The sequence below is a fragment of the Condylura cristata genome, unplaced genomic scaffold, assembly GCF_000260355.1.
Source record: "Condylura cristata isolate star-nosed mole 26May11 unplaced genomic scaffold, ConCri1.0 scaffold00007, whole genome shotgun sequence".
NCBI classification, from domain to species: Eukaryota; Metazoa; Chordata; class Mammalia; order Eulipotyphla; family Talpidae; genus Condylura; species Condylura cristata.
The window spans coordinates 42,397,661-42,423,399 of record NW_004567108.1 but is presented as its reverse complement, the minus strand read 5'-3'; the positions used below and the strand labels follow the sequence as shown (position 1 = coordinate 42,423,399).

Below are 25,739 nucleotides of genomic sequence, written 5' to 3'. Positions count from 1 at the left end.
GAATAAAGATAGGACTTCTTTAAAATGACTTTAACATTTTATTGCTATCTATACTGATCATATATATATAATGCATATAATGGCTTCTGGTGATTATACAGCATTCCATAAATACAGACCAGCGCTTACATTTGAAAAATCTGTTACACAAACCATACAGCAATATTTAGACTTAATACATAAAGTGAGAGCTAGGAAGCGAAGCCTAGTAGATTGCATTTTAAATGTCTGTCTCAATTGTTAAATTTGACATTTCCCAGTAGGGACTAGCACAACTTATGATTTGTGAAAAAATACAACCACAACATAAGAACACAAGAAAAATATTTCTTTAAAAAAAGAAAACCACTAATACTACTACTGTAAGTTATAGTCAGGTCTAAGCAACAGTTTGATTTTTAAATTGTGTTTTGTAATGTCTAACAAACTTTAGCAAAATTAGTGGAATGAACTGGATAAATTACAAGGAAAGCAAATTCACATGTTAGTGTTAGCCTTTTTATTTTTTCCCCAAGTTACCTAGTAAAGAACAGTTCAAGGGCTCACAGGCAAATGCAACACCTTATTTATTTTTCACAGTTACTGCAATCAGTCAAATATTAAATAATTTAATTCAGAAGTATTACTTATACAAACTACACTTGTAACAATATGACCTTTTACTTGAAAAGTAAAGGATGAAATATATTTACCTATTTATGACAAACCATAAATAAAGGATGAAATATATTTACCTATTTACAGTGTCTATAACACTGATCAGACTTAAAAAACTCTTTTCTAAAAGTTTTGTTGTCATTAACAAAAAATACATTTGAAGACACTGAACTAAAACAGTGGCACTTAAAAGCACATCAGTATCCATATAGCAGATCAAATAGTGAGATTTTAATTTAATCTTAAATGACAAAGCATTAAAAAACAAAGCCCAATATAGTTATATGTAAATAACTTGTATCTAAGGTGATATCCTTAAAAAATGAACCAGTAAACAGCACAAAATATTTTGAATATTTTTTCTTTTCCTTCCTTGGACATGTTCTTCCTCTTATTTTTCAAGAACCTTATCAAGAACACTGATCACATTTAATTGTCAAGATAAATACTCCAATTTTAGGGAAACATTTTAAAGAACTGATATAGTAAGCATTACACATTGCTTAAATTATTTTCGTGAAGACAAAGATAGTTTTCTACTTAGATTTACATCTCATCGAAAGCCAACCCTGGTTTGTATAACTACATATTACCTTGAATAGTCATTCCCAATAAAAAAAAAAAAAAAAACAATATTAATTTAAAATAATACACTAAGTCTTTATGTATGTTGAAAAATAGAAGGACCAATTTAGAGTTCTGACCTAGGAAATAATACAGGTTCAACCTTGGAAATAAGACTTTTCATAACTGAAGATCAACTAGATCATAATTTTCACAGTTGTATTAGTTACTGTTCTTCAGTTAAATACAAATCTGACAATCGGGCTTTGTCATTCTTCCTAGATAACATTTTATTGTGACTCACTGGGTTTTATACAAAATGCTTAGAATACAGTTTTAATAAAACATTGTATAAAATTATCAATTACTTATAACTTCTAGTTTTTAGCATTAATGGTGTTCTGTTAAACTGAACAGGTAAATGTAACCCTTATTATCCAAAGATTTATTTGGATTTTATCTCATTAAGTCATTGCCTTTTTGCTACTATTTAAATACTGCCAAAATTCAATGCAAACTATCTTGCACTTGCTTTTACACAGAGGTGGCAGCAAGTACTTAGTTGGCTATTCATTTTTCTTTAAAAGTCTTGACTTACCTTTTTCTCTGTTTCTTTCCCAGCCTATGGGTCACATATGACATGTAAAACCTAAGTACATTTTTAAAAGTACGCAAGAAATTCCTATTTAATTCAGTTTAATCTTCAAAACCAGATAATTGAATTTTTGCTACATAAGTTTTTTAAGAAGCAATACTGATATCCCAGTTCAAGATTCCTTTTGTATATACCTCGTATATTATCTTTTGAGATGTAGAATTTTTACAACATATTATGTGCAAAATAACTCTTAACCACAAAACTTTAAGCAAATGCCACTTTTAAAATCAAGCCACATCCAACACTCCAGCAGCCACAAGTTGCCGTGAGAGCCAGTCCAACCCTTCGTACAGTCCCATACCACTTCGAGCATCACAGCCCTGAATATACCAGCTACGGCCACAGCACAGTTTATGGAGACTGAGAAGTTCAGTGATTTCTTCTACTGACAAAGCTCCAGAAACATCCTAGAAGATATATATGCATACCAGACCGTTATCAGAATTACCTTTTTCTAATTTATATATATAATAAGTATGTTGATATTCCAACAGAAGCCTAAAGTTAAAACCTAAATTCTTCTTTTAGGAATTATTTTCAGATTAAGAATAAAATATTGGACTTTTGATTAAAATCATTTATTTACTTATATACTTTGTAAGACAGCCTTCTAATGAAAACTTAGCCTGAATGAAAAATACTTGAGTAATCACAAATCATCAATTTAAAAGATACTATAAAAAATGGCATATATAGTGCTTATAAAATGAAGAGTTCATTAAATTCCCACTCCAACAACCCTGAACACCCCTCCATCCCAGAAGCAACTACCAGTAATACCACCTTTAAAACTCTTCTCACTAATTTCCCCTAACACTTTTTAATATTTCTAAAGTTACCTGGTTTCTTAGTATTAGAATTTCATATATGTCACTTACATATTTACACACATACACCAGTAGAGTGAAATCTACTCTCATTTCTTTTTATATGCTCCAAGGTACCAAGTACAGCCCTTCCACATAGACTATCTTCAAATAGCAGAAACAAATATCAATTGATCTGATTTCTTTTGAACTCTTTCCAGCCACTTTATTTCATAGGCTGCAAAAAAAAAAAAAAAAAAAAACTACTACAGTAAGTATTCTAAAGTACAAACATGTTACCTGTTTGTTAGCAAAAATCAGGAGCAAAGCATCTCGAAGTTCTTTTTCTGTTAACAACTTTGCAAGTTCGCTGTGTGCTTCACTAACTCTGTCTCTATGACTGCTATCAACAACAAATACAACAGCTACCAAAAAAAAAAAAAAGAAGATTCAGTTAGTTGCATATTATGTTTCAGTTGATGGACAAAACATTTTAATGTTCTCATTATTATATTATGGTTAGAACTGATCTACCATCACTATTTTCACTACTATCACTATTTTCAAGGCTATTTTTACAGAATAATATAAAAATGTTATATAGATAGTAAAATATATAATATAGCAATATTTAACAGTATGATCTCAAATAGTTCACAGACCTTTTTGGTTTTCCTTTTCCCCTTCATAAAAGGATTTACAACATATCTTCTACCAAACATAATTGCCTTGTATATCAATTATTTTCTTTAAATGAATGAAACGTACCTCTCATGAAATTCTACCTACTAATGCTACATATTCTATAATTACTATTTCCTTTACCAAAAGATTATCTTAAATAAATCCCCATTTTTATCTCCCCAAACTATTCTCTCTAGCTCACCATACAGCAATTTTCACATTGACTATACTCAAAATACATAGCAGAAACTTCATAATTATCTACTGAATCATTCTCTTGAAATTTTTCCAGCTACCTCTTAGTAGTTCAGACATTTTCAGACTTTCACATTCAGCATTTCATTTTTTATCTTAATCAGTGTCTCAAAAATTTAATATAAAATATCCCAAAGTAAAAATAATTAATCCCTTTAGGTGGAAAGTTGAATACAAACATTAACTTTCACATTGATTTACTGTAGGCAGAAGGATAGAATGGGGGCCTTCCCAGGTGACACAGTGGGTTAAAATGCAGCACCATGAAGCTCGCCACACCAGCTTCACCACAAGCTAGATCCCCAGCCAGGGAGGTGACCCACATGGCATGACAAACCCCTTCTGTCCCATCCGATGCTCCCCTCAGCAGTGTGCTTCCTTGATCTGCCTGATCTGTTCCCCACTCTGACTCTGGTGAATCCTCTCACCACTCCTGCACCTTTGGCCTATACCCCAGTTCTGTATGCATAAATAAATACATCTTTAAAATAAAATACAAATATATACACAAAAGCATAGCATGGGTCCACATGTAAACACATGGTAGACAGACTATATGGGATATGTTTGGTCCAAAGTATGCTACTGTAGATTTTCTGCAGATATTAATTATGAATGGAAATAAAGGAGTCAGCTATTGAGAAATTATAACTGGACAAATGAAATTATAATTGAACAACAGGAGCACATGCCACAAATTGTATCCAATACCACAATAAGCTAGTGCTCAAATTCATTATGAACACTAATGATTATTAGGAGCAGCAAGGTAAGTACTCTTAACTGCTTACATATTTCAGTTAAGTATGGCCTTATGCTGCAATTTTGGATTTTCAAGAAATAAACATATATTCCAGTCTTTCCAACTTCACTTTTTAAATAATGTGAATTTGAGTAACAGTATTTAGGGACATAATCAAGTATTTAATACTTGCTCAAATGTCAGCTTTATCAGCTAAATCAAGGTACTGAAAACTGGTACCCCAAAACACTGAAAAATTAAGATGTCATTTTTTTATTCTTACCTTGAGTATTGAAGTAATAATGTTTCCATAATGGTCTTAATTTATGTTTCCCACCAACATCCCAAATAGTGAACTTTAGATTTTTATATTCTACAGTTTCCACATTAAAACCTGTTTAAAAAAAAAAGTTACTTTAATATTTAAGTTTTTAATATTAAGCTTTTATTTAAATAAACGACACACAAAATACAGGCAACTCTCTGTAACTGTGACTTAACATGTATCTTCACACAACACTATCTACTGTGCATGATCAACTCTACTCCTGTATGAGAAGTATACACCTTTCAGAGCAATTAGCCCTCAAAACCTGCATTAGGGCCCCCAGTGACTTTATTCCTTACAAGTGTTCCAAAAACACTGTGTTCTTTGTTACTATTAAGCCATCCAGATTTTGACCCCACTATCACTGAATCTTATAATTCTTCTGAAATGCTAGTATTTGGAGACAGACAAGTCTATTGCCACGCCAGATTTGCAGTAAGATCTAAAGAACTCAGTTGGAAAATAAGATGTACTATAAAAATATCCATTTGGGCCTTGCTGGTAGAACAGGGAGGAAAGTCTCAGCACCATCAAGCTACTGTCAGCCACTGTAGCATGAGTTTTGATCCCAGGCCAGAGAGCTGACTCACATGGCACAGGATACCTCTTCTCTCTTGCCCACTGCTCCCCTCCAACACTATATTTCAGTAGATCCACATGTTCTGCTCCCCAATCTGTCTCTGCCTCTAACCCCACACCATTAGCCTAGACCCTAGTTCTTGTATGCGTAAATAAATAAATCTTTAAAAAAAAGAATAATTAAAAATCTATGTAAAAAGCAATACTCGGCCCTCCCTGGTGTCACAGCAGGTTAAAGCACAGCACTGAGAAGCTAAAGCCACTCCCGCATGAGTTCGATTCCCGCCTGCCCAGGAGGAGACCACATGCGTGGCAGACCTCTCCTGACCCGCCCCCTGCTCCCCTCAGCACTGTACTTCATTGATCTGCCTGTTCTGCTCCCCGCTCTGTCTCTGGTGAAGCCTCTCGCTGCTCCTGCACCTCTGGCCTGTACCCCAGTTCTGTATGCATAAATAAATAAATCTTCAAAAAAAAAAAGCAATACTCATACTTACCAATTGTTGGAATAGGCTGCATGAACTCATCCTGTTTTAATTTAAACAAAATAGTAGTTTTTCCAGCCCCATCTAATCCTAATGTAACAACTCGAATTTCCATTTTTGGTCCAATATGAACTCTATTGTCCTATAATTTAAAAAAATTTAATCTTTTAATTCTGATATGAAGGTAGAAAATATTTGTTATTAATTCTGATATGAGGGTAGAAAGTATTTGTTATTATTTCTTTGTCTTCTATTCATTTCTCAACTCACTGAAATATGAATTGTTACTAAATACCTTGAATCTGATCTGCTCAAAGATGAATTATTCCTCACTGCTAAATCTCTCAGTAATAAACTTTCAATAGTAAAAAATAAATATATAAAAAAATGTACACATACACGTTTTTCCAAATTTTCTAGGTCAACTTAGCCTAAATATTTCATGCTGTGTTAAATATATTAATATAAAATGAAAATTACCACTTACATACCAAAATTTTTTTTAACAATTTCAGGTATTTCTACCACTTGCCTACATAATCATTGGTTAACATGTACAAAAGAAATATTTTTTTTAAATATTGCAAATTAAAAAATAAAAATACTGCAAACTTTTACATTCAACATTATTGGAATCTTTACATTTCAAAACATACTATATTTTATGAACCACAGTTTACTCAATTACCACCTGGCAGCCATTAAGTCATCTCTATTTTTTGATACTAAAAATAATGCAATGAACATACTTATGCATGTAACTAGCAACCTGAACTCTGCCTTATTTCTCTCATCTATACATAAGGATAAAATAATACCAAATTTATTCAGAGTTTTTGCAAGGATTAATTTCTTAAAATATAACAAAAAATTCTTGTAACAGTTGTTCCCATTTGATTACTACTAAGCAAGTGCCAGCAAAAGTATTATTCATTATTTAAACACTCTTTTTTATGGCTTCTATGAAACAGAATTTTCCTGGTTTTTTATCCCACTTTACCGTATACTCACTCCCATTTTCTTTTTATCCGTATCTTAAATGTTGATAATTTTCAGAGTCTACATTAGGCCAAGTTCTCATTATACATATTCATTTCCTCTGTGTGCTTCAGTTATAATCTATATAACATATTCTCCCAATTCTACACTCAAGTCCATTGCTACACCTCAGAAATAATACATTATGTGGACCAGAATACCTCTGTGAATTGCTATACTAGCAGACAAGGCAAAATAAAACCAAGATGAGATTCCAGCAATGGAACTAGGAAAACAGAATTTCTATCCCTACCCAGGGCAGCATTGTGGAACTGGAAGGGAAGCTTTCATGCCAGCCTCTTTCCTTGAGACAGAAATAAAATATGAACTAAGCATTTGATTTTTGGCTTTTTTTAGGGACAGCCCTAGACACTTGATTCTATCTCGTATGACTATAATCTCTGAGGGACTAGTGACATAGTTTGGAAACCACTGTAAGCAGAGTCAAGCACATGACATGTCAGAGCTGCCATTCTCTAGGGCGTCATAATGGGGAATAAATTATTAACTTATGAGAAGATGTAGGGAAAAGCTGCTAAGAGAATTTGAAATGACAAAAAACACATGCCCAAGGCCAGAAGATACATTCTCAGAAAAAGCTTTGTGGACTTCTAGAATCTCTCACAAGACTCACAAATTACAGTTGTCCAATGCATGAAACCCACCCAAAAAGATTGGGTGAGATGGTTGTTGCTCCAAATGATCTAAACAAAAGATCACAAGGTATACAAAGAAACAGGGAAGCATGACTAAATCAAAGGAAGATAATAAAATTTAAATACTGAACTTGTAGAAATATGAACCTATGAGTTGACTATAAGTTAAAATAACTACCATACAGGCCCTCCCTGGTGGCGCAGCGGGTTAAAGCACAGCACTGAGAATCTGAAGCCACTTCCGCATGAGTTCGATTCCCGCCTGCCGCCTGCCCCGGAGGAGACCACATGGCGAGCCAGACCTCTCCTGACCCGCCCGCTGCTTCCCTCAGCAGTGTACTTCATCGATCTGCCTGTTCTGCTCCCCACTCTGTCTCTGGTGAAGCCTCTCACCACCCCTGAGCCTCTGGCCTGTACCCTAGTTCTGTATGCACAAATAAATAAATAAATCTTTAAAAAAAAAAAAAAAAACTACCATACAGATGATCAAGAAGTACAAGTAAAAAAATGAGAAAAACAATGGACAAAATGAGAAACTTAAAAATATTAATTCAAAAGGAAACTTGTACTCCTGTGTTTATTGCTGCCTATTTACAATAGCTAAAATATAGAAACAAACTAAAAGCCCCAAACAGTTGAATGGATCAAGTGGCTATGGAATACTACTCAGCAATCAAAAAAGACACTCATGCCATTTGCAGCAACAGTTATGGAGCTGGAAGGGATTGTGCTCAGTGAAGTAAGTCAGAAGCAAAAAGAATGTTTCACTTACAGTAGGTATATAGGGAAACTGAACAAAGGGTCAGAAAAAAGATGACACTTGCAGACAAACTATATAGATCAGGGACATATAGCAGGGGACAGAAGGTAAGAGGTCAAAACAGGAGGAAGATCACAATAGACTATGGTGGTGGTTCACAGGAGATGGCATAGTGGGGAAATTTATGGGCACCACACGAGGGAAGAAATGAAATACTATACAAAAGTGAACAACAATGTAAGAAAATAAAGGTTTAACAAAAATTAAAAAGTAGATGTTCTTTAACTAAAAACAGAATAACTACAGAAAAATTCAGTTTCAACAACAGACTTCATTAGCAGAGGAAAAAAATTCCACAAACTTTAGAGAAGTCATTTGAAATTGAGTCAGAAGTACAAAATGAAAATGAAGAAAAGCAAAGATAAAGAATCTAAGGAACTTCTGGGACACTATGAAGTAGGCCAATATACACTGTAAGAATCCAAGAACAAGAGAAAAAGAAATGGAGAGAGGAGAGATCACTTGAAGAAATAATGGCTGAAAACTTCCAAAATATAAGCAAAGAGACAAAAATACAAGAGTCAAGAAGCTCGATGTATTTCTAGAGGAAAGAAAGGAAAAAGGATGGAGGAGTCAGGTATAAACATTAGACTTTATTGAATGAACCTTGCTTTGTAGCTTTGAGTTTGGACAATGTGATTATGTTTCATATAATCATAAAACATTTTTTAAAAAACTCTACACATAGAAAGCAATGAAACAAATGGAATGTTTTAGATTGGGGGGAAATCACTGTAAAATTGACCAAAATTTTTGACCGAATGCCAATTACAAGTCTTGTTCAGAGTCTCAACATGTACAATTTAAAAATAAAATTCTGTAACAATCTGGGAAATTTAAATACTAACTAAATAATGGATGTTAGAGAGTTATTAAGTTTTTAGGTATAACAATATTTGATTATGTTTTTAAAAAGAGCCCTTGCCTTGCCCCATGATGTAATGGTCAATACTCTAGACAATGAAGAGAGCCCTTACCTTTTAGAGAAACACATTAAACTACTTCACAGATAAAATGACTATGTTAGAATGAAATGGTAGGTTAGGGTATGTTCCAAAATAACCTGGGACTAGGCAGAATGGGGGTTGGGGAAAAGGAAAGATGAAATAAAAGTTCCTAATTGTTACAGTGGGTTATGGGTACATAGAGATTCATTATTTACCTTGTTACCACTAAGAAATATTATTTGTGTTTAATTTTATGATCCATTTTTCTTAGTTGTCTCTTCAAGCTGATTATCTTATAATGTAAAACATGATTTGTCAGAAGACATAAAAATTAAGTGTGTTACATTACCTTTGTAAAAGTGACAGGGATGCTGGCATCTAACTGAATATGATCTGCAACCTCTGTAAACTGCTGCTGCTGTTTCTGCAGTGTTTCCAATAGCCTTGTAATTTCTTGTTTTGCCAAGACAACTCTACAATCATCCTTGGGAAAAACAAAAAGCCAACCACAGTTTCTCTTATAAACATGTTAAAGAAAAATAAAGAAAAAGCTATCATCAAAACTCGAGAAAGTTCACTGAACTTTACAGTACTAAAGGTTAATTCAAATATAAATTTGACCAGAAAAATAAAAGGGCACTAATAAATAATTTACAAGCATATCAACAGAAGAATGAATAGTACAGTATTATATATTTATAAATAAAACACCACACTGCAATGAAAATAAACCAAAATTACATAAGATGACATGAATTTCACAAATATTAGGGAATAAATGAAAAAAATAACATGAAGAATTCATATAATATTATTCTATTTATATTACCAATGCAAACAAAAATAAGGTATGTATTAGAAGTCCAGATAGTAATTTATACTTATGAAGAAAGGTGGGTAATTACTAAGGTACTAGTAATTTCCTGTCACTTGATTTGATGAGACACTAATATCTAGTCTGCAATTTCATTCAACTGAACCCTTAAATACATATTTCTGTATGCATGTTGTACATCTATAAAAAGTTTTTAAACTAATTTAAGATATGGACAAGTTGGTTTAAAAACTAAAAGGATTAAAAATCAAACTGGAAAGGCCTTCCTCAATGTCAAATATTTTCCAGTTTCACAAATAACTCAGAAATATTTAAGCATACACCACCAACACAGTCTTCACATGCCAGAGATCAACAAACAATATTTAAGCTCTGAAAGGAGCAGTGTTGTCTGTTGCCCAGTTATATATTCAAATTAGCTGACAGGAATTCCATCACTCAAGTTGTTCAGAAAAAATATCTTGAAGTCATTCTTACCTTCTATTCTTTCATGCCCACACATGATTCATCAACAAATCCTACTTGATAACAAGAATCTGAGCCTAACCCGTACTATCCAATCCACTATTATCTTTCACCTGGAATTCACAAAGCCGCCTCACTATTGAAATCCTTCCATCTTTGCCCTTGTCAACTGACTTGTACATAGCAAAATTGTCGTTTAAACAAGTAAGATCAAATCATTCTAACCCTCAAAACCAATGATTTTCCCATTTCAGTCAGTACAAGTCCTTCCATGGCGTATAGGGCCTTCAAAAATACAACAACCACTAATTTTCTAATACTTTCTTTGCACTTACTCTATTCCGGCCACAAAAGCCTCTTTAACTATTCCTCAATGTGACAAGGTCAAAATGATATCACAAAATGAAGTATTTACAGCCTGGCCACATTCATGTGTCTTATCGGATATCTTATTTAAGAGGAAACACTAAACTGCTAGAAGATTTAGCGCTAAAATGATTTGAAATCAACACAATAATTTGCATATGTGCATCAGTTAAATGAGACAGAATGCAGCTTATCTGGAATTCATATGGCAATGATTGGTTTTTATATCACCCACTCATCAAAGCACATCTAAAATAGAAATGACTGACATTTTTGTTACAAACAACTTTAAATCTAATTTATTTCAAAAGTAAGTAATCTGCAAACTGGGTAATGAGTTGTTTGGGTACCTCAATCATTAAAACCAGGCTTGCTGTTGATATCAAACATAGGTAGTACATGCTAGAGAGGCATCACCTGGCCAAAAGAAAGAGAACTTCAAAGAATAGCAAACATTTGAGCTAGATTTTGAAGGACTTCTGCTACCAGAAAAGAAAGCTACTAACCCACTAAACAGAAAAAATAGTACATGACTAGTACAATTTTTGGATTGGCATGACTGAAGTACGCACAGTTTTATGGCCCATAAAGAAGCCACTGGGGCCCTCCCTGGTGGCGCAGCAGGTTAAAGCACTGCACTAAGAAGCTAAAGCCACCTCTGCATGAATTCGATCACCTGCCTGCCCCAGAGGTGATCCATATGGCGCGGCAGACCTCTCCTGACCCGCCCGCTGCTCCCCTCAGCAGCGTTCTTCATCAGTTGGCCTGTTCTGCTCCCCACTCAGTCTCTGGTGAATCCTCTCACTACCCGTGTACCTCTGGCCTGTACCCCAGTTCTGTATACATAAACAAATAAATCTTTAAAAAGAAAAAAAAAAGAAGCCACTGATAAGAGGTTGGTGGAATAAAATGAGGTTAGAGACTATATCTTCTGCTCTTTAGTGCATGAAGTAGACATGCAAACACCAAATTAATAAAATAGAATAGTGTATATGTCTAGTTATGTCTAATATTATAAATTCTCCTTCTTAAACTATGTTCTAAGCATGTGTAAACTCTCTACCTGTTGCAAAGTCTTTTCACAATGGAGACAGGCCGTTGAAACCTGGGACAACAAAATAGTCATATCTTCTTGTTGCTGCCTGAGCCAAATCAGTTTTTCTCGAACATGAGCATCAACAACACTTAGAGCCATTTCTTCTTGACGACATAGAGTTTCATGCAGATCAGAAAAATAAGCTCGAACACATGACCGGGCATTCTCTGCAGTACCTGGTACCTAAGGAAATAAAAGTAACTTTTAAGTAATATTACCTTAAGTATTTTATATATGAAATAATGAAAATTTAAATACTAGATCTATATCTTTATAAATTCCAAATTTGTTTCTCCACACTAGATCTTTTCCCTTAACCACAGCCTTTGGCTATCACACTATTTAAAAGCCCTAACAAGTAAAATAAAACACCTATCTTCCATTTCAATACATGGCATTTCAATACCTGGCAAATCCACCCTTGCCAGGGCTGTTCAAGTAAAAAACTTTTGTACCCTACAACTAGTTCCCACAGCAAATTCTGCTGACTTCAAGCTGTAAGTCCGCTTTTAATGTCATCACCAGGTTTTTCTAAACTTAAACAAAATGACTTACAATGAAAGCAGGTTGAATTTAATTTGGCTGGGATTGTTTTTCTCATCAGCATTACTATGCAATGACACTATTTGAGGGCCTGCTATACATCTAGAATATGGCCTACCACCCCACTGCTACCAACCTGATCTGAAGTCATTTCTCATCTGATGGTCTTATAAATGGTCTCACTAGATTATTTCATTCCCTATAATATGCTTCAGTGCTTTTAAATGTTGATCAGATAAATAATTATTCTTATGCTTAAAACTCTCCAATGGTTTTCCATGCCACTCAGCCTAAGTAAATGCCAAAACCCATCATATAAGATTTTCATGGACAGACTTGAGGTCAAACAAGTGAGCAAAGACGTGACGAAAGTAAGAAGGAACAGGCAGTTATTTCAGGAAAGAGCATTCCCGGGCAGAAAGAAGAACAAGTGCCTTATGGCCTTTTCTAATCATCAATTCCGTTACATTCCTTCTCATTCATTCTACACTAGCTATACTTAGTCTCCTTACAGCTGGTTAGGCACACTTAAACTTAAGAATCTTTACATTAGCTTGTCTTTCTGCCTTGAATGCTCTGCCATTATTTACTTGCATGTTGCTTTCTTAGTTCCACTGTGTACTTGTTCATTATTCCTTTCCTAAGATGTCAATCCTTGAACTCCACATAAAAAAAGTATACTACCTTTTCACATTATTTTTCTCCAAAGCTCCTAACATCTGTTTTTATTTTATTAGTATTTTATTAGTGTCTCTAGCCATATTAGAATGTAAACTTTGCAAGGGCCGAAAGGTTGGCTTATACAGTGTTTTTTTGTTTGTTTGTTTTGTTTTAGCTTGATTGTTCAATAAATATCCACTGAGAGAATAAATGAAATATATCCACTCTAGCATAACAATGGCTAACATGTCTTTTTGTGATGTTCTATAGGTGCTAACTATTATGTTTGCCACTAGCTACAAGTTCCTACTGAGCACTTAAAACACAGTGAGACTGAGGAAATAAATTTTGTATTTTACTTAATTTTTAAACAATTTAAACTTAAATAGTCATATGTGGCTAGTGGCCACGATGGTGAGCAAAGCAGTTCCAGCAACATTCCCCAATGATTTAGCTATAAATTTGTTTACTTATTAAAGAGAACATTACATCTTATTTGTCTCTATAGTATACATTCCCATTGGAAAAAACAAAAAGATTCCTTCATCCTCTAAAATTCAAGTTTTTTAAAGCAACGAGAACTATCACCTTAGCGCATGGTTTCTTTTCATAGCTGAACGTCTTACAAGTTAGGCATTCTTACTTCCCAGCACCCACTCACTCAATTCACTGGGAGTATCTTCATCTGATTATTTCACAAAAATACAACTCAACAGGCAAAATAAACTTATCACCTAGGTCCCACTAATTCCTCCCCAAACTCCTCCTCCTCTCCCATCAGTCCATGAGATCATGGACCATTAGTAGAGCAAGGTAGAAACTTAGCTTATCGTGACTGCCCCTCCTGTTACCTTTCTAATCAATATTATCAATCATTAAGTCCCACTTATTCTATATCTTTAAAATTTCAAATCTATCTACTTGTTCCTATACTCACTATTGAGGCCGTAAACTTCCCTCAACTTGATAATTTCAGCTCCTAATTAGACTCCATGCTTCTAATCTTGTTTCTCCTCAAAATTTTTTTTTTTTTACATTAAAGAGCAACCTTTCTTAATGAAATCTAGTTGTTGTTTCTATGCCAATTCTTCAGTGGCCCATCACTGTCATTTAGGCAAAGACCAAACTCTTGAACTTGGTTAATAAGATCTGACAGAATTTGATTCTCAACTCTTCAAACCGCTTTTCTTGCTATGTTCCACTCAAAGCTCCAAACATAGTTAACATGTTTAAGTTTCTACAATATGTACAATTTTCACTTATAGATATTAACAACATACATTTCCCTCTCTGGGACCACTTACTCCAAGGCCTTTCAAATTTCAGTTCAGATATTACATCTTTTAGGAAAACTTTCCTGATTCACCTAGATTATTGTGCCTCTTACGCAGTGCCAAATCATGCTGTACTTACCACGCAAAACTATCACACTTGAAACCATCTCTCTTCCATGATGTTCCATGAAAATAGAAGCTTTTAAAAAACTTATTTCCAGTGATAATTACAGTACTGGCACATGTAAGTACTCAATAATATTAGTAAATTAAAAAATGAGGAGGAAAAGGATAGAAAGGTAAAAGGAGGAAAAAATCCATACATGTTCTGTGTGGGCCATTCCAATTCCATCCTCTACTATTTGTTCTCCTCCTTCAATGTGCTGAACGATTCCAACTAATTTTCTGGAATAATCTGAAATTTCTTCAGTGAACGTCCGTATACAGTGAGCCATATCTAAAATTGATGCTCGGATCTGGTTAGCCTCTGGTTCCAACACTGAATGCTATAAAATGCAACATAATTATAGAAAAGGACTCACAGTATTGATTAATGACATAAAGAATTATTTAATAATCTGTCACAAGTTTTTATAACACATTTAGAAAAAGCATAGCATGAAAAGGTAAAATAGGGCCTCCCTCTTGGGCTAGGAGTGAATTTTCAGCGCCATCACTGTGACAGTCTGAGTTTCCCAGGCCATGCCAGGTGAGGGAGCTAATACATACTATGGCACAGCAGACCACTTTTATCTTGCTCACAGCTCTCCTTAGCAGATATTCCTACACATCTGCCTGTTCTGCTCCCCACTGCCTCTGGTGAATCCTCTCACCCCCGTACATCTTGCCTATACCCCACTTCTTCTATGCAATAAATAAATCTTTAAAAAAAAGGGCAAAATAGGGCCCTCCCTGGTGGCGCAGCGGGTTAAAACACAGCACTGAGAATCTAGAGCCGCTTCCACATGAGTTCGATCCCCGCCTGCCCCGGAGGTGACCACATGGCGTGGCAGACCTCTCCTGACCCGCCCGCTGCTCCCCTCAGCAGTGTACCTCGTCAATCTGCCTGTTCTGCTCCCCACTCTGTCTCTGGTGAAGCCTCTCACCATCCCTGAGCCTCTGGCCTGTACCCCAGTTCTGTATGCACAAATAAATAAATCTTTAAAAAAAAAAATGTTCTTTTAAAAAAAAAAAGGGCAAAATATTTTAAAATGCCTTCACCCCTTTGTAAGAAAACTGTTGTGCAACTAAATCATTTAAAATTTTGAAGTTTATTTATTACTAAATGAACAAGAATCAAGAGACTTTCTCTAAAGTTTTATCATAAGCAACAAATATAAATATCTACTAGATGTCAGTAGATATAAATACTGTTAAAACAAGCCAGTGTATTATGAAAACATGCACATGAAGAAAAGAACTATTTCCTGCTGAAAAGTTATCTTTCAATGAAGGAAAAGATCATGACGTCTCTGAGATTTTTAAGACAACCCAAAATTAAACCTCCTGTTTCTTTTCATGCTGAAAAACTATAATCATACCTTGTGACCTTGGTGCTTTCCATATTCTTTGCAGACACAGCACATAAGTGGGCTAGTTTGACAACCTTCTTCCAAGCAAACAAACTCAATGGCGTGCACCTGATGCTGAGAGCACATGGTTTTCTCATGAGGTTTATCAGCTAGAGGCACTCGTCTGTGCTTAGCTAGTGTCTTTGTAAAATGAGTAACTTGGGAACACGTTGAACACAAGTGAGTTGCACATACAGTGCAATACACAGATGCAACATGAGCTTCATCTTCATCACAACGAATGATGCTCTGATAAACAAAAAAACTGATGTCTTAAAACTGAACCCCACTCATTAATCATGACAAATTTTGAAATATAAAAGCCCTAATTTTGTTTTAACCCATCAGCCTTTCCATAAGAAAATACACTGACAATTTTTTTTTTGTTCACCTAAGAATATATTCAGTTAGATGGGTGAGATGTTATTTCTGAGATTTATTACCAATATATACTATGAATTTGAGGCCAAAAGTAAACTATTCTCATAGACTAAGACAGCACAATATCTTCCACAAAGTACCCTGTCCTTATTTTAAACCTATGAACCTGAAATAGAAGTTAAAAGTTTAAGACTAAATATGTCTGATATTAAGTATATACCCAAATACTTGAAATAATACTTATGATGGTAATCAAGAAGAAGAGAAGCACAAATGCTCTTTAGATAACAAGGGGCTTAGAAAGAATCAGTTGTGAAGTTTTAAAACACACAGAACCCAGGTTCCAACTAGGTAATTCTTGTTTCAATAGGTCACGGGTGAAACCTGGGCTTCTGTGGTTTCTTCCTAATGTTCCACAGGTAAGCTTGCTTGAAAATAGTGATTTAAACTAACAAGTTAAAAAAAAAAATCTACATTTTATTGACTTTTTAAATATTATTTCTAATTTTCATTGATTATTAAAACACATTTTAAATTGGAAAATTTTCATGTGACATAGTCAAGAATATTTTAAAAACTTTTGCTGAACATTAAAAGGCCATATTGAAAAGGAAGAAATTTGGTATAAGTTTTCTAGAAGTAAAAACTAAAAAATATATTGGTGGGTTCTTTCAATTAAATGAGAAATGAACCCAAAATTAAAGAGTTTACAGCTGTGAGAAATATATCTGTAAATGTGAAATAAAAAACTCATGTCTTTCGTTTTCCCAACCTGATATATATTTTGTTTTCCTGCCCTGACATAACTTATAAGGTCAACATTAGATAACAGACTAATGACTTTTGAAAAAAGAAGAAAGATATAGCATGAGAAAGAAATGCAAAAATTTAGACCCTCCCTGGAGGTACAGTGGGTTAAAGCACAGCACTGCAAAGCTGGCCGGGTCGCTTAGGTTAAGCAACTTCAGTGCGAGTTCCTTGGTTCCTTGGATCCCAGCCCCAGAGGTGATACACATGGCACAGCAGACCTCTCCTGTCTCGCCCACTGCTCATCAGTTTACTTAGTCAATCTGCCTGTTCTGCTCCCCACTGTCTCTGGTGAATCCCCTAACTACCCAGGTACCTCCTGCCTGTACCCCAGTTCTGAATGCATAAATAAATCTAAAAAAAAAATGCAAAAATTTAGGAAATAATGCTTCAGTTTCAAATTCATTTCACTGATTCATCTTATATAAATCATGCTCTAATAGAAATGGAAATCAATCTGACATTTATTTCTTGCTATTAAGCATGTAGTTGGCCAAAATCATTACTAAATGTACTTAGAACTATTCTTAAATCCACAACAGTTCAAAACTCATGTCCTGTTTTTAGGACATGAGCTATGCAGACAATTAAGAGTCAAAAATGTATTTTAACCTATGTTAAAGAACTTTCTTGTTATACTTATTAGAGACCTGCCTGTTCAAAGAGTATACCCACACATAATTTAACGTTTTTCGAAATGTCTTTAATGGTAATCATTCCCTTGGGAGCTACTGCTATCTTTAAAAGGCATTTTGTTCCTACGTAGACAAATGGTCTCTTTCACAAAGATCCTCTTTTGTGTTTTGTGTTGACTGATTGACTTCTGTATCTTCTGCCTTACTGTGGCTTACGATATACTTGTTGCCTTCCCATCATTTCCTTACCTTTTCAGTTTATCCTTTGGTAAAAATTAATTATGATAAGGAGACAAATTTAAACATAAATCATGGTTTGGAAACAGTCATTTCAGAAGTTCAGGTTTCAGTTTTACTTTTGTTCTTTTGCAAATATAATTGCCTTCAAAACTGCAACAAAATAAAACTTGCTTCTGAAATCCTATCTGCTGAAGTGAGGTAAAATTGTGCTTCTAATGCCAAATAATTTAAGTTAAAGAAAAAATTCCCACCAATAAAAATATTTCACCAAGCTCAATCAATACCTCTCCAGATATCCCAATGGTTTCTTCTGCGGTTCCATATTGAACAACATGTCCATTTTGCAGTCGCTCTAAAAGTTCCAATAAAGCAAAATTCTTTTTCAATCCCCACACACCTGAATCTCCTGGAATATGAAAGATTAAAAACTTAATCTAAACAAATGAAATATTAATAATTTAATCTAAGATTTCAATAGTAATTTCTAAGTCATACAGTATAATAATCACTTGTGTTCAAATTTAAAAAATTCAAATTTCCCTAGTTTATCTTATTAATAATCTAAGTTTAAAAATTATCTTATTAATAATCTTTTTAAAAACAGAACTCAAGATTCCAAATACTAACATACTTTAAAATTCTCTAAGTAAACTAAAACTATGACAGCTAACAATATTTTTCCCTATTCTTTACTAATTTAGGATTCTATGACAGTCAATAACCATGTAAATTCTTTACTATGCAAACAGAGAGCCTTACACAAGTAAGGTCTAGAAGGTAGAACTAGGTACATCTGAATAAGGACCAATGCTTCTTTTCTCCAGAACCAACCATAAAAGGTTGGACAAGCATGCATATGTGAAAGCATTCAGAAACACACAAACTCTTCCTAAGCATGTAAGTAAAATCCAGATCCCTCAGCAGTTAAAAGCAATGGTGTCTATCAGAAAGAATGTCATCGTGTAGGGCCCTCCCTGGTGGCACGTGGGTTAAAGCACAGCACCCAGAAAGAATGTCATCGTGTTGAGCTTCTATAAAAACAAATAGCACCTGATAAATAGCTCCCATATTCAGTATATGAAGTAATGGATATAAAATAAAAAATAAATGGTTTATGGGATTGTTGACTGCAAGCTTTCCTTCCTTTTGTTTCCTTCCTCTTGGTTCTCCACTGATTTATGTGACCTACTTTCCCAAATAACATTTAAGCAGTCCACTGAGCATTTCCCTTAGTCTTGCCACATCACCAGATTTTCGCCTTAAGTTTTCGCATCCATTCTACCACAAGCTAAGTTCTATTGATTCTACTACATTAAACGCTAAGAAGTACACAATAAATACATTGCCTTGATTATTAATTATTATATGATATGTACACCTAGCAATATGAAGGCAATATCTATCCATTGCTAATGTAACAATTAATAAAAACATAACTGTCCAAAAACTCTAAAATTTCAATGTCTTTAAAACAACAAAATTTATTGTTTGCTCATAGAACAATCTCAGGGTTTGAAAACAAGAAAGGTTATGATCTCACATTGTGGTATTTTAGAGAGTTCACTTTGAAAAACATTATAATTTTTATATAGTTTTATGTTTTTAAAAAGTACACACATATCTCACATAATAAAAAGCTAAATAAAAAAATGTCATGACAGGGACATCTGCTTTCACCCAAATTATTTCTTTGCTTATGTTAATATTACCTATAATAATGCTGTATTAGTTGTATGGGCAGACAAATTTAAACCAAAGATTACCAAAATCTTAAAAATATCTATTTTCTCCCTGTAAGAAAACAATTTACAGTGCCTCCCTGATGGTGCAGGGGTTAAAGTCTCAGTGCTATCAAGCAATCACCAACCATAGCTGGCCTAACTTCTAGCCCTTGCCAGGGAGCTGACCCACATGGTGCAGCAGCCCACCCGCTGCTCCCCGCAGCAGTGTACTTCGTCCATCTGCCTCTTCTGCTCCACACTCTGTCTCCGGTGAATCCTCTCACCCCCTGCACTTCTGGCCTGTACCCCAGTTCTTGTATACATAAATAAGTAAAAAATAAATCTTTTTTTTTACAAACATGTTTTTTTAGCATTTTAAAGCTTTCTAACCTAAAAATCTGGGTGCTTTTGTTATTTTTGCTTCTTTTGTTGGACAAATCATTTCAAACATCTTCAAGTAACATTAAAACAGTTTTAAACAAACAGTGCTACTGACCTGGAAAAAATGGCAACTTTAAACAATTCATTTTAGAGAAAATTCTGTTACCAAAAAGAACAAACTTATAAAATTTATACTGTGTCTCTAAAATAACTGTTCAGATTTAAAGAAACGCTATTATTTCCAAATCTGGTATCCCAAGGCAATACTTCATTTTAAAAATACATAGTTTTAAAAATATGCAGCAACTGAAAAAAAAAAATCCACAAGTGATTCAAACACACTTTTATAGCAAATAGTTATCAAATAATAAAATCACTTCTTTTTCTGATATCAGTAAACAAAAGTATGCTCAGACTTATTTGTTTGTATTTTCACTATGGCTTCTTGGTTTATAAAGGTGACTTCATTTTGTTGAATTTAATGGCCTCAGGAAAATTAGCATTCTCAATTCTGTCAATAAGGTTAGTTAGCATGTTTTCTTGGGTGTCTTAAAGCTCTCCATACATAAGTATTGAATATAAACAGTTTACAAGATTAACTAAAATTAGTAAGAGTGGCCTTAGATAACTGGCCTTAATAGAACTGTAGCCTCTTTGGAGTTTTACAATTTAAAAAAATTACAATTTTAAATAAACTTTTCCCCATTTGAATTACATGAACCGTGTCAAAATCTTTAATACATACATACACATATGTTTTCCTACCTAGGTCTGTTACTTGTCGATCAAAAGGGCAACGTATTGCTCTTCCATGAAGAGGTAAGCGGGTGAGACAGTCATGACAAACTGTGTGGCCACAAAGCAAAAGACGAGGAACTTTGTCTCCTTGCAAAGAAAAGACATCTTCACAAACTCCACACTCCAACACCTAACAAGTGGAAAGGGAATATGTGATCTTTAAATGATTTCAAAAGAAAATAAGTTTTAGGTTTAAAAAAAAAAACTGACCTACTATATTAAATCAATCTTGTTAAATTATTCTAGTCCTCCACAGGGAAAAAAATCTAAAGTTATAAAACCTTAACATAACTTCTCTCATTTTATCTTATACACTATACCAAATTGTATATCATTACATTGAAGAAAAATCTCCTTGAAATGCTAAGTGCCAACAACCAAGATAATGATGTAAATTATGATCATAATTAACTTTTAAATTTTTTAACTTGATTTATTATATATGAATCTATAACACGCATAATTTTACCAAATTGGGATCTTAATTTCTCTGTATTACCTAACCCAACAAAAAAATCACCATTAGACAAAAATTATTTGAAATATATACTAAGATTTACTCAGGTAAATCTTAAGAACTTAAGAACAGACAACAAGAAATTGTCAAGTATCCTTCTAATATCATTTATATCATATAATGTAAAGGCAAGAAAACAATCACCTTAGTCTAAATGTTAATTCCTTACCCTCAATTAATAAATATGCTATTGGGCTAGGAAATACTTCATCCATTTAGTTCCAATTAAAGATTTGCCCAAGACATGTAGTTAGTCAAATGAAAGGCAAGAAGAACTAGCGTGCACTGATTCCCAAGCCTGAGTTTGTCTTACAATCAACAAACTACATATATATCAATAAAGTGTGTTAATTACTTTTCTTAACATAGCTTAACTGTTTCACAATTTTAATTAATTAAAAAAAATACCTGCACTAAACTGCTTAGCAGTAGCTATGCCTGTCATACAAGATGTGCTATAATCTGATCTCTGTCCTACTGCCACCTTCTTCAGACTCCATTCTCCCAGTATTTCAAAGAATTTTAAATACTTCGAGATGAGAATGTTCCTGCCTTTTTTTAATGCTAACTCTGAGCAAACACATAAACAGACATTTTCTTAGGGGAGCATTTTTCACATTATTGAACCAACAAATTCCTAAACAATTGTATTTCTCAAATCATTCCAGAGCTCAGTGCAACTTAAATGATTATACTAGCCCTTGGGCACCCATGTACCATGCATTAGTGACTATACATCCCCCAACAAACATATGATACAGGACAAAAAAGATAAAGTAGAAATCAGACTATTAAAATCTTACTCTTAATCCAGCAGTTATCTGGACTTATATATGAAATGTAAATATTTCCCATCACTAAGAAACATAATTTACAAATAGCTAATATCCCAGGATAGTTTAAAAGAAACTTGAATATAACACACAAAAAGAAAATAGCTCTTTAAATACATACTTTAAAAAATATTCATCTCATTCAAAACACTTTGAAATGCAATTAAAGCTATTCCTATCATTTTCTTTTTTCCAGAGCAGATCAAAAGTTTGGTAACACGTTGTGTTGATGAAAGTGTGGGAGAGTAGGTATGCACAGATATTGGGGGTTGCTGTGAAATATTTATTGAGTGGTAGGCTCAAAGGAAAGCAACTTGGCAACACCTAAATAGAAGGTAAAATAGCTCCATGATTCTACTTTCAGGAAATATCTTACAAATAATATCTTAACTGTGACAAGATCTTCATGATATCTCTCACAGCACCATCTGCATTAGAAAATACTGAAAACAAAGTATCATCAAAACAACACTGAAAAACAATTATGGTACACTCATATACTGCAAAAATATTCAATCTATGAATGGAAAAGTTGGATGTAACTTACATAAACACACTGGATGATTTCACATAAAGAGAGTAAAAAAATGAAAGGGTATAACTTATATAAAAGTAGAGATAGCAAGAAAACATTTACATATAAATGTAAGTATATATTTATACTCAGTACATATAAATACATGCACTTCTATGTTAACATGCTAAACATATATGTATATACATATAAAAAGAAGCAAACTATTTTCTGGCAGAATATAAAGGATATTGACTATATTGGTATAGTGGTTCCCATGAGGAAGAGAAACAACTGGGAACATCTACAAATATATACATTATACACATACACTTTATTCTATATTTTTAAAAAGACAGGAAAAGTCACTTAAATATCCTCAAATAATAATTAAATACTGAAAAGCTGTAACACAACTATGTATTTAAAATAAAAGCAAAATTTTAATAAATGTTATCACTATCGTGACACTGTACTAGCCCTATTTATGAAAATAAACTACAAAGAGCCAAATTAAAAATTTATTTAGGGGCCGCCCTAGTGGTACAGGAGTTAAGTCTCAGATATATCAAGCTATTGCCAGCCAGGGAGCTAGCCCAATTATTAGCACAGCAGACCTCTCTTGTCTTGCCTATCGTACCCCTCAGCAGTATTCAGTAGATCTGTCCATTCTACTCCCCACTCTGTCACTGGTGAATACTCTCACCTTTCAACCCCAGCACTTGTGTCCAACACCCCAGATCTTGTATGCATAAATGAAAAAAATAAATCTTAAAAAAATTTAGTTCATTCATATCTTACATATGACCCCATGATATTAAAGAGCTTATAGTGCTACCATATAGATTTATTTTTTTTTTTTAAGCAACAGAAAAATCCTACTGATCAGTAAACTACACACAGGTCCAAAACCAAAATTACTAGGTTACTTTCCAAAAATCGAGTAAATAACAGAGTAGAAAATTCTTTCTTCAGTATTCATGAATAGCAATTATAGTTAACCTAGGAAACCAAGCCCCAAATCATTAATTTTAAAAATTAAAAAATATGCCACAGAGGGCTTCAAAAGTTACTAAAAGCAAATCAGGTTTTAAAAAACTAGAGCATATTTTCAAAAACTAAAGATTGCTACTCAAAATACTTTTCCTCATTATTTTTTTGAATTTTACATATTGCTACTGGAATGCCGGAGTATTTCCTGATCTCATCGATGAAAAAAAAATGACAATGAGGCTTTGAAAAGTTTATACCACCACTCTTACAAAATGTGGCATGAGGATATTGCCAAAGGAACTATCTTGTTTCACAACTCAGGTATATTTTCTACATCAAGATGAAAACGAAAAAAGTGGCCAGCTAACAAACAGGAGCTAAATCAGGCTTTGGTATGCTTTTGAAATTCTTATGGCAAACACAGAATAGCAGATACAGCAATAAAATCTATTCCAATTAAATCTTCTTAAACTTCAAGCTAATTCACTAAATAATGTTCAGGTATTCTATTTTGAAAAAAAACACAATTAATAAAATCCAAACATAAAACATGCCTAATATTAAGCATTAAACATTAAATATTGACCTGGGCTTCTCTAAATGTCAGAAACGTATCTTCAGAATAACATTATTAATAAATAAAAGTCAGATGAATCAACAAACACCAATACTGGCTGAAATCACAGCTGTGAGCAGAAGCTGTGATGTGAAAAATATCAGTATGCGAAAATTTAAAAGGACCAATATTCAAGACCTTAAAAATACTTCGGATCTTAACTATTCCAGGGTTAGTCCAGGCTGGCTGCACCTTAAATTCACTTCTGGGAATGTAAAAAACACTGATGCCAATGTAAGCAGTAACTTTATTTTAAAGGTCTTCAATGATTCTACTATGTAGTCAGGAAAATCTCAGATTACAGAAGATCCTGAAGGTTATATTCAAACCACTGACACCATTCTCCCTTCCAGATTTTTCCACATTATAAATAATGGAAAAGTAGAATTTCAAATGTCAAGCACTGGGCAATTAACACACTCTAGTATACTATCGCCCAGCTATGCTGCTGATGGAAAAACTCTCAAAATCTTTCACAAACTGTATTACCAAGACAGGGGAGCCAGTTCAACCAATAATAGATACATGCCTACTGAAATAGTGCAACAGTGAAAAGCAGTCAGTAAAGCTAGTCACTCCTAGCTCTGACAACTTCTATGTGAACCTAAACCTGAATTTTCTCACATGTGAAACAGAAGTTAACATCTACCCCCTAAACTAGATGTCAGCGAGCTAAAATATCAAACACAGCACGGGCAAAGAGAATGACTCAAGTTAATAAAATAAGCTAATTAATGGCTGTTAAGCAAAACGCAGAACGGGGCAAAGACCACCTCAGGTCAGTCGCTGAGGCCCATAAGCTCTTTTTCACACACGTGCCCGTGAGAGATGCCAAGCACAGGCCTGGCAAGATCCGAAGCCAACTTCGGGCTCGCAGAGATAAAAGTCGCAGAGGAAAAAATAAGGCTTAAAAAGCCCAGGGCGGCCCAGAGGCTGCGTATCCCGCCCGAAAAAGCCTGGGCCGCGGCGCCGTCGTCCCCAAGTATGGGATTGAACCGAAGGGAGGCCGAAGGTGGAGAACCGTGCACCCAAGGTCCCTCTCACCTTCACCACAGCCGTACCCCGGCTGCCCTGCCGGACACTGTCTAGTCCAGCTCCGGGCTTGTTTACAACCAGAGCTGCCATCCTAGCAGGAACCGCGCCGCAGTAGCAGCAGTCAAGGCCTTCTAGAGAGGGCGGGGTAGTACCACTACCCAGAAGCCTCGGCGCCCACCGCTGGCGCACAGGCGCAGTACGACGCCTGACGCCGCTCCAGGGACCTCTTTGCTCCTCCTCCT

At 34.4% G+C, this 25,739-nt stretch overlaps 2 protein-coding genes across 2 annotated transcripts in view; one reads left to right on the top strand and one right to left on the bottom strand.

Moving 5' to 3' along the window:
• Nucleotides 1–7,663, top strand: part of PPWD1 (peptidylprolyl isomerase domain and WD repeat containing 1) — a 35,712-nt gene extending 28,049 nt beyond the window's left edge. Inside the window, exon 12 of the mRNA XM_012721853.1 lies at nt 7,635–7,663. The gene's annotated coding sequence lies outside the window, so the exon portion shown is untranslated. The remainder of the gene's footprint in view (nt 1–7,634) is intronic.
• TRIM23 (tripartite motif containing 23) lies at nt 26–25,665 on the bottom strand. The gene is made up of 11 exons (XM_004678263.2): nt 25,507–25,665; nt 20,957–21,119; nt 18,374–18,495; nt 15,997–16,275; nt 14,779–14,961; nt 11,946–12,161; nt 9,566–9,700; nt 5,768–5,897; nt 4,650–4,760; nt 2,986–3,110; nt 26–2,286 (listed from the first exon to the last, which is right to left on the bottom strand). Exons 1-11 carry the CDS (start codon nt 25,585–25,587, stop codon nt 2,107–2,109), a joined length of 1,725 nt encoding a protein of 574 aa, XP_004678320.1. The 5' UTR covers nt 25,588–25,665; the 3' UTR covers nt 26–2,106.
• Between the last annotated feature and the right edge of the window lie 74 nt (nt 25,666–25,739).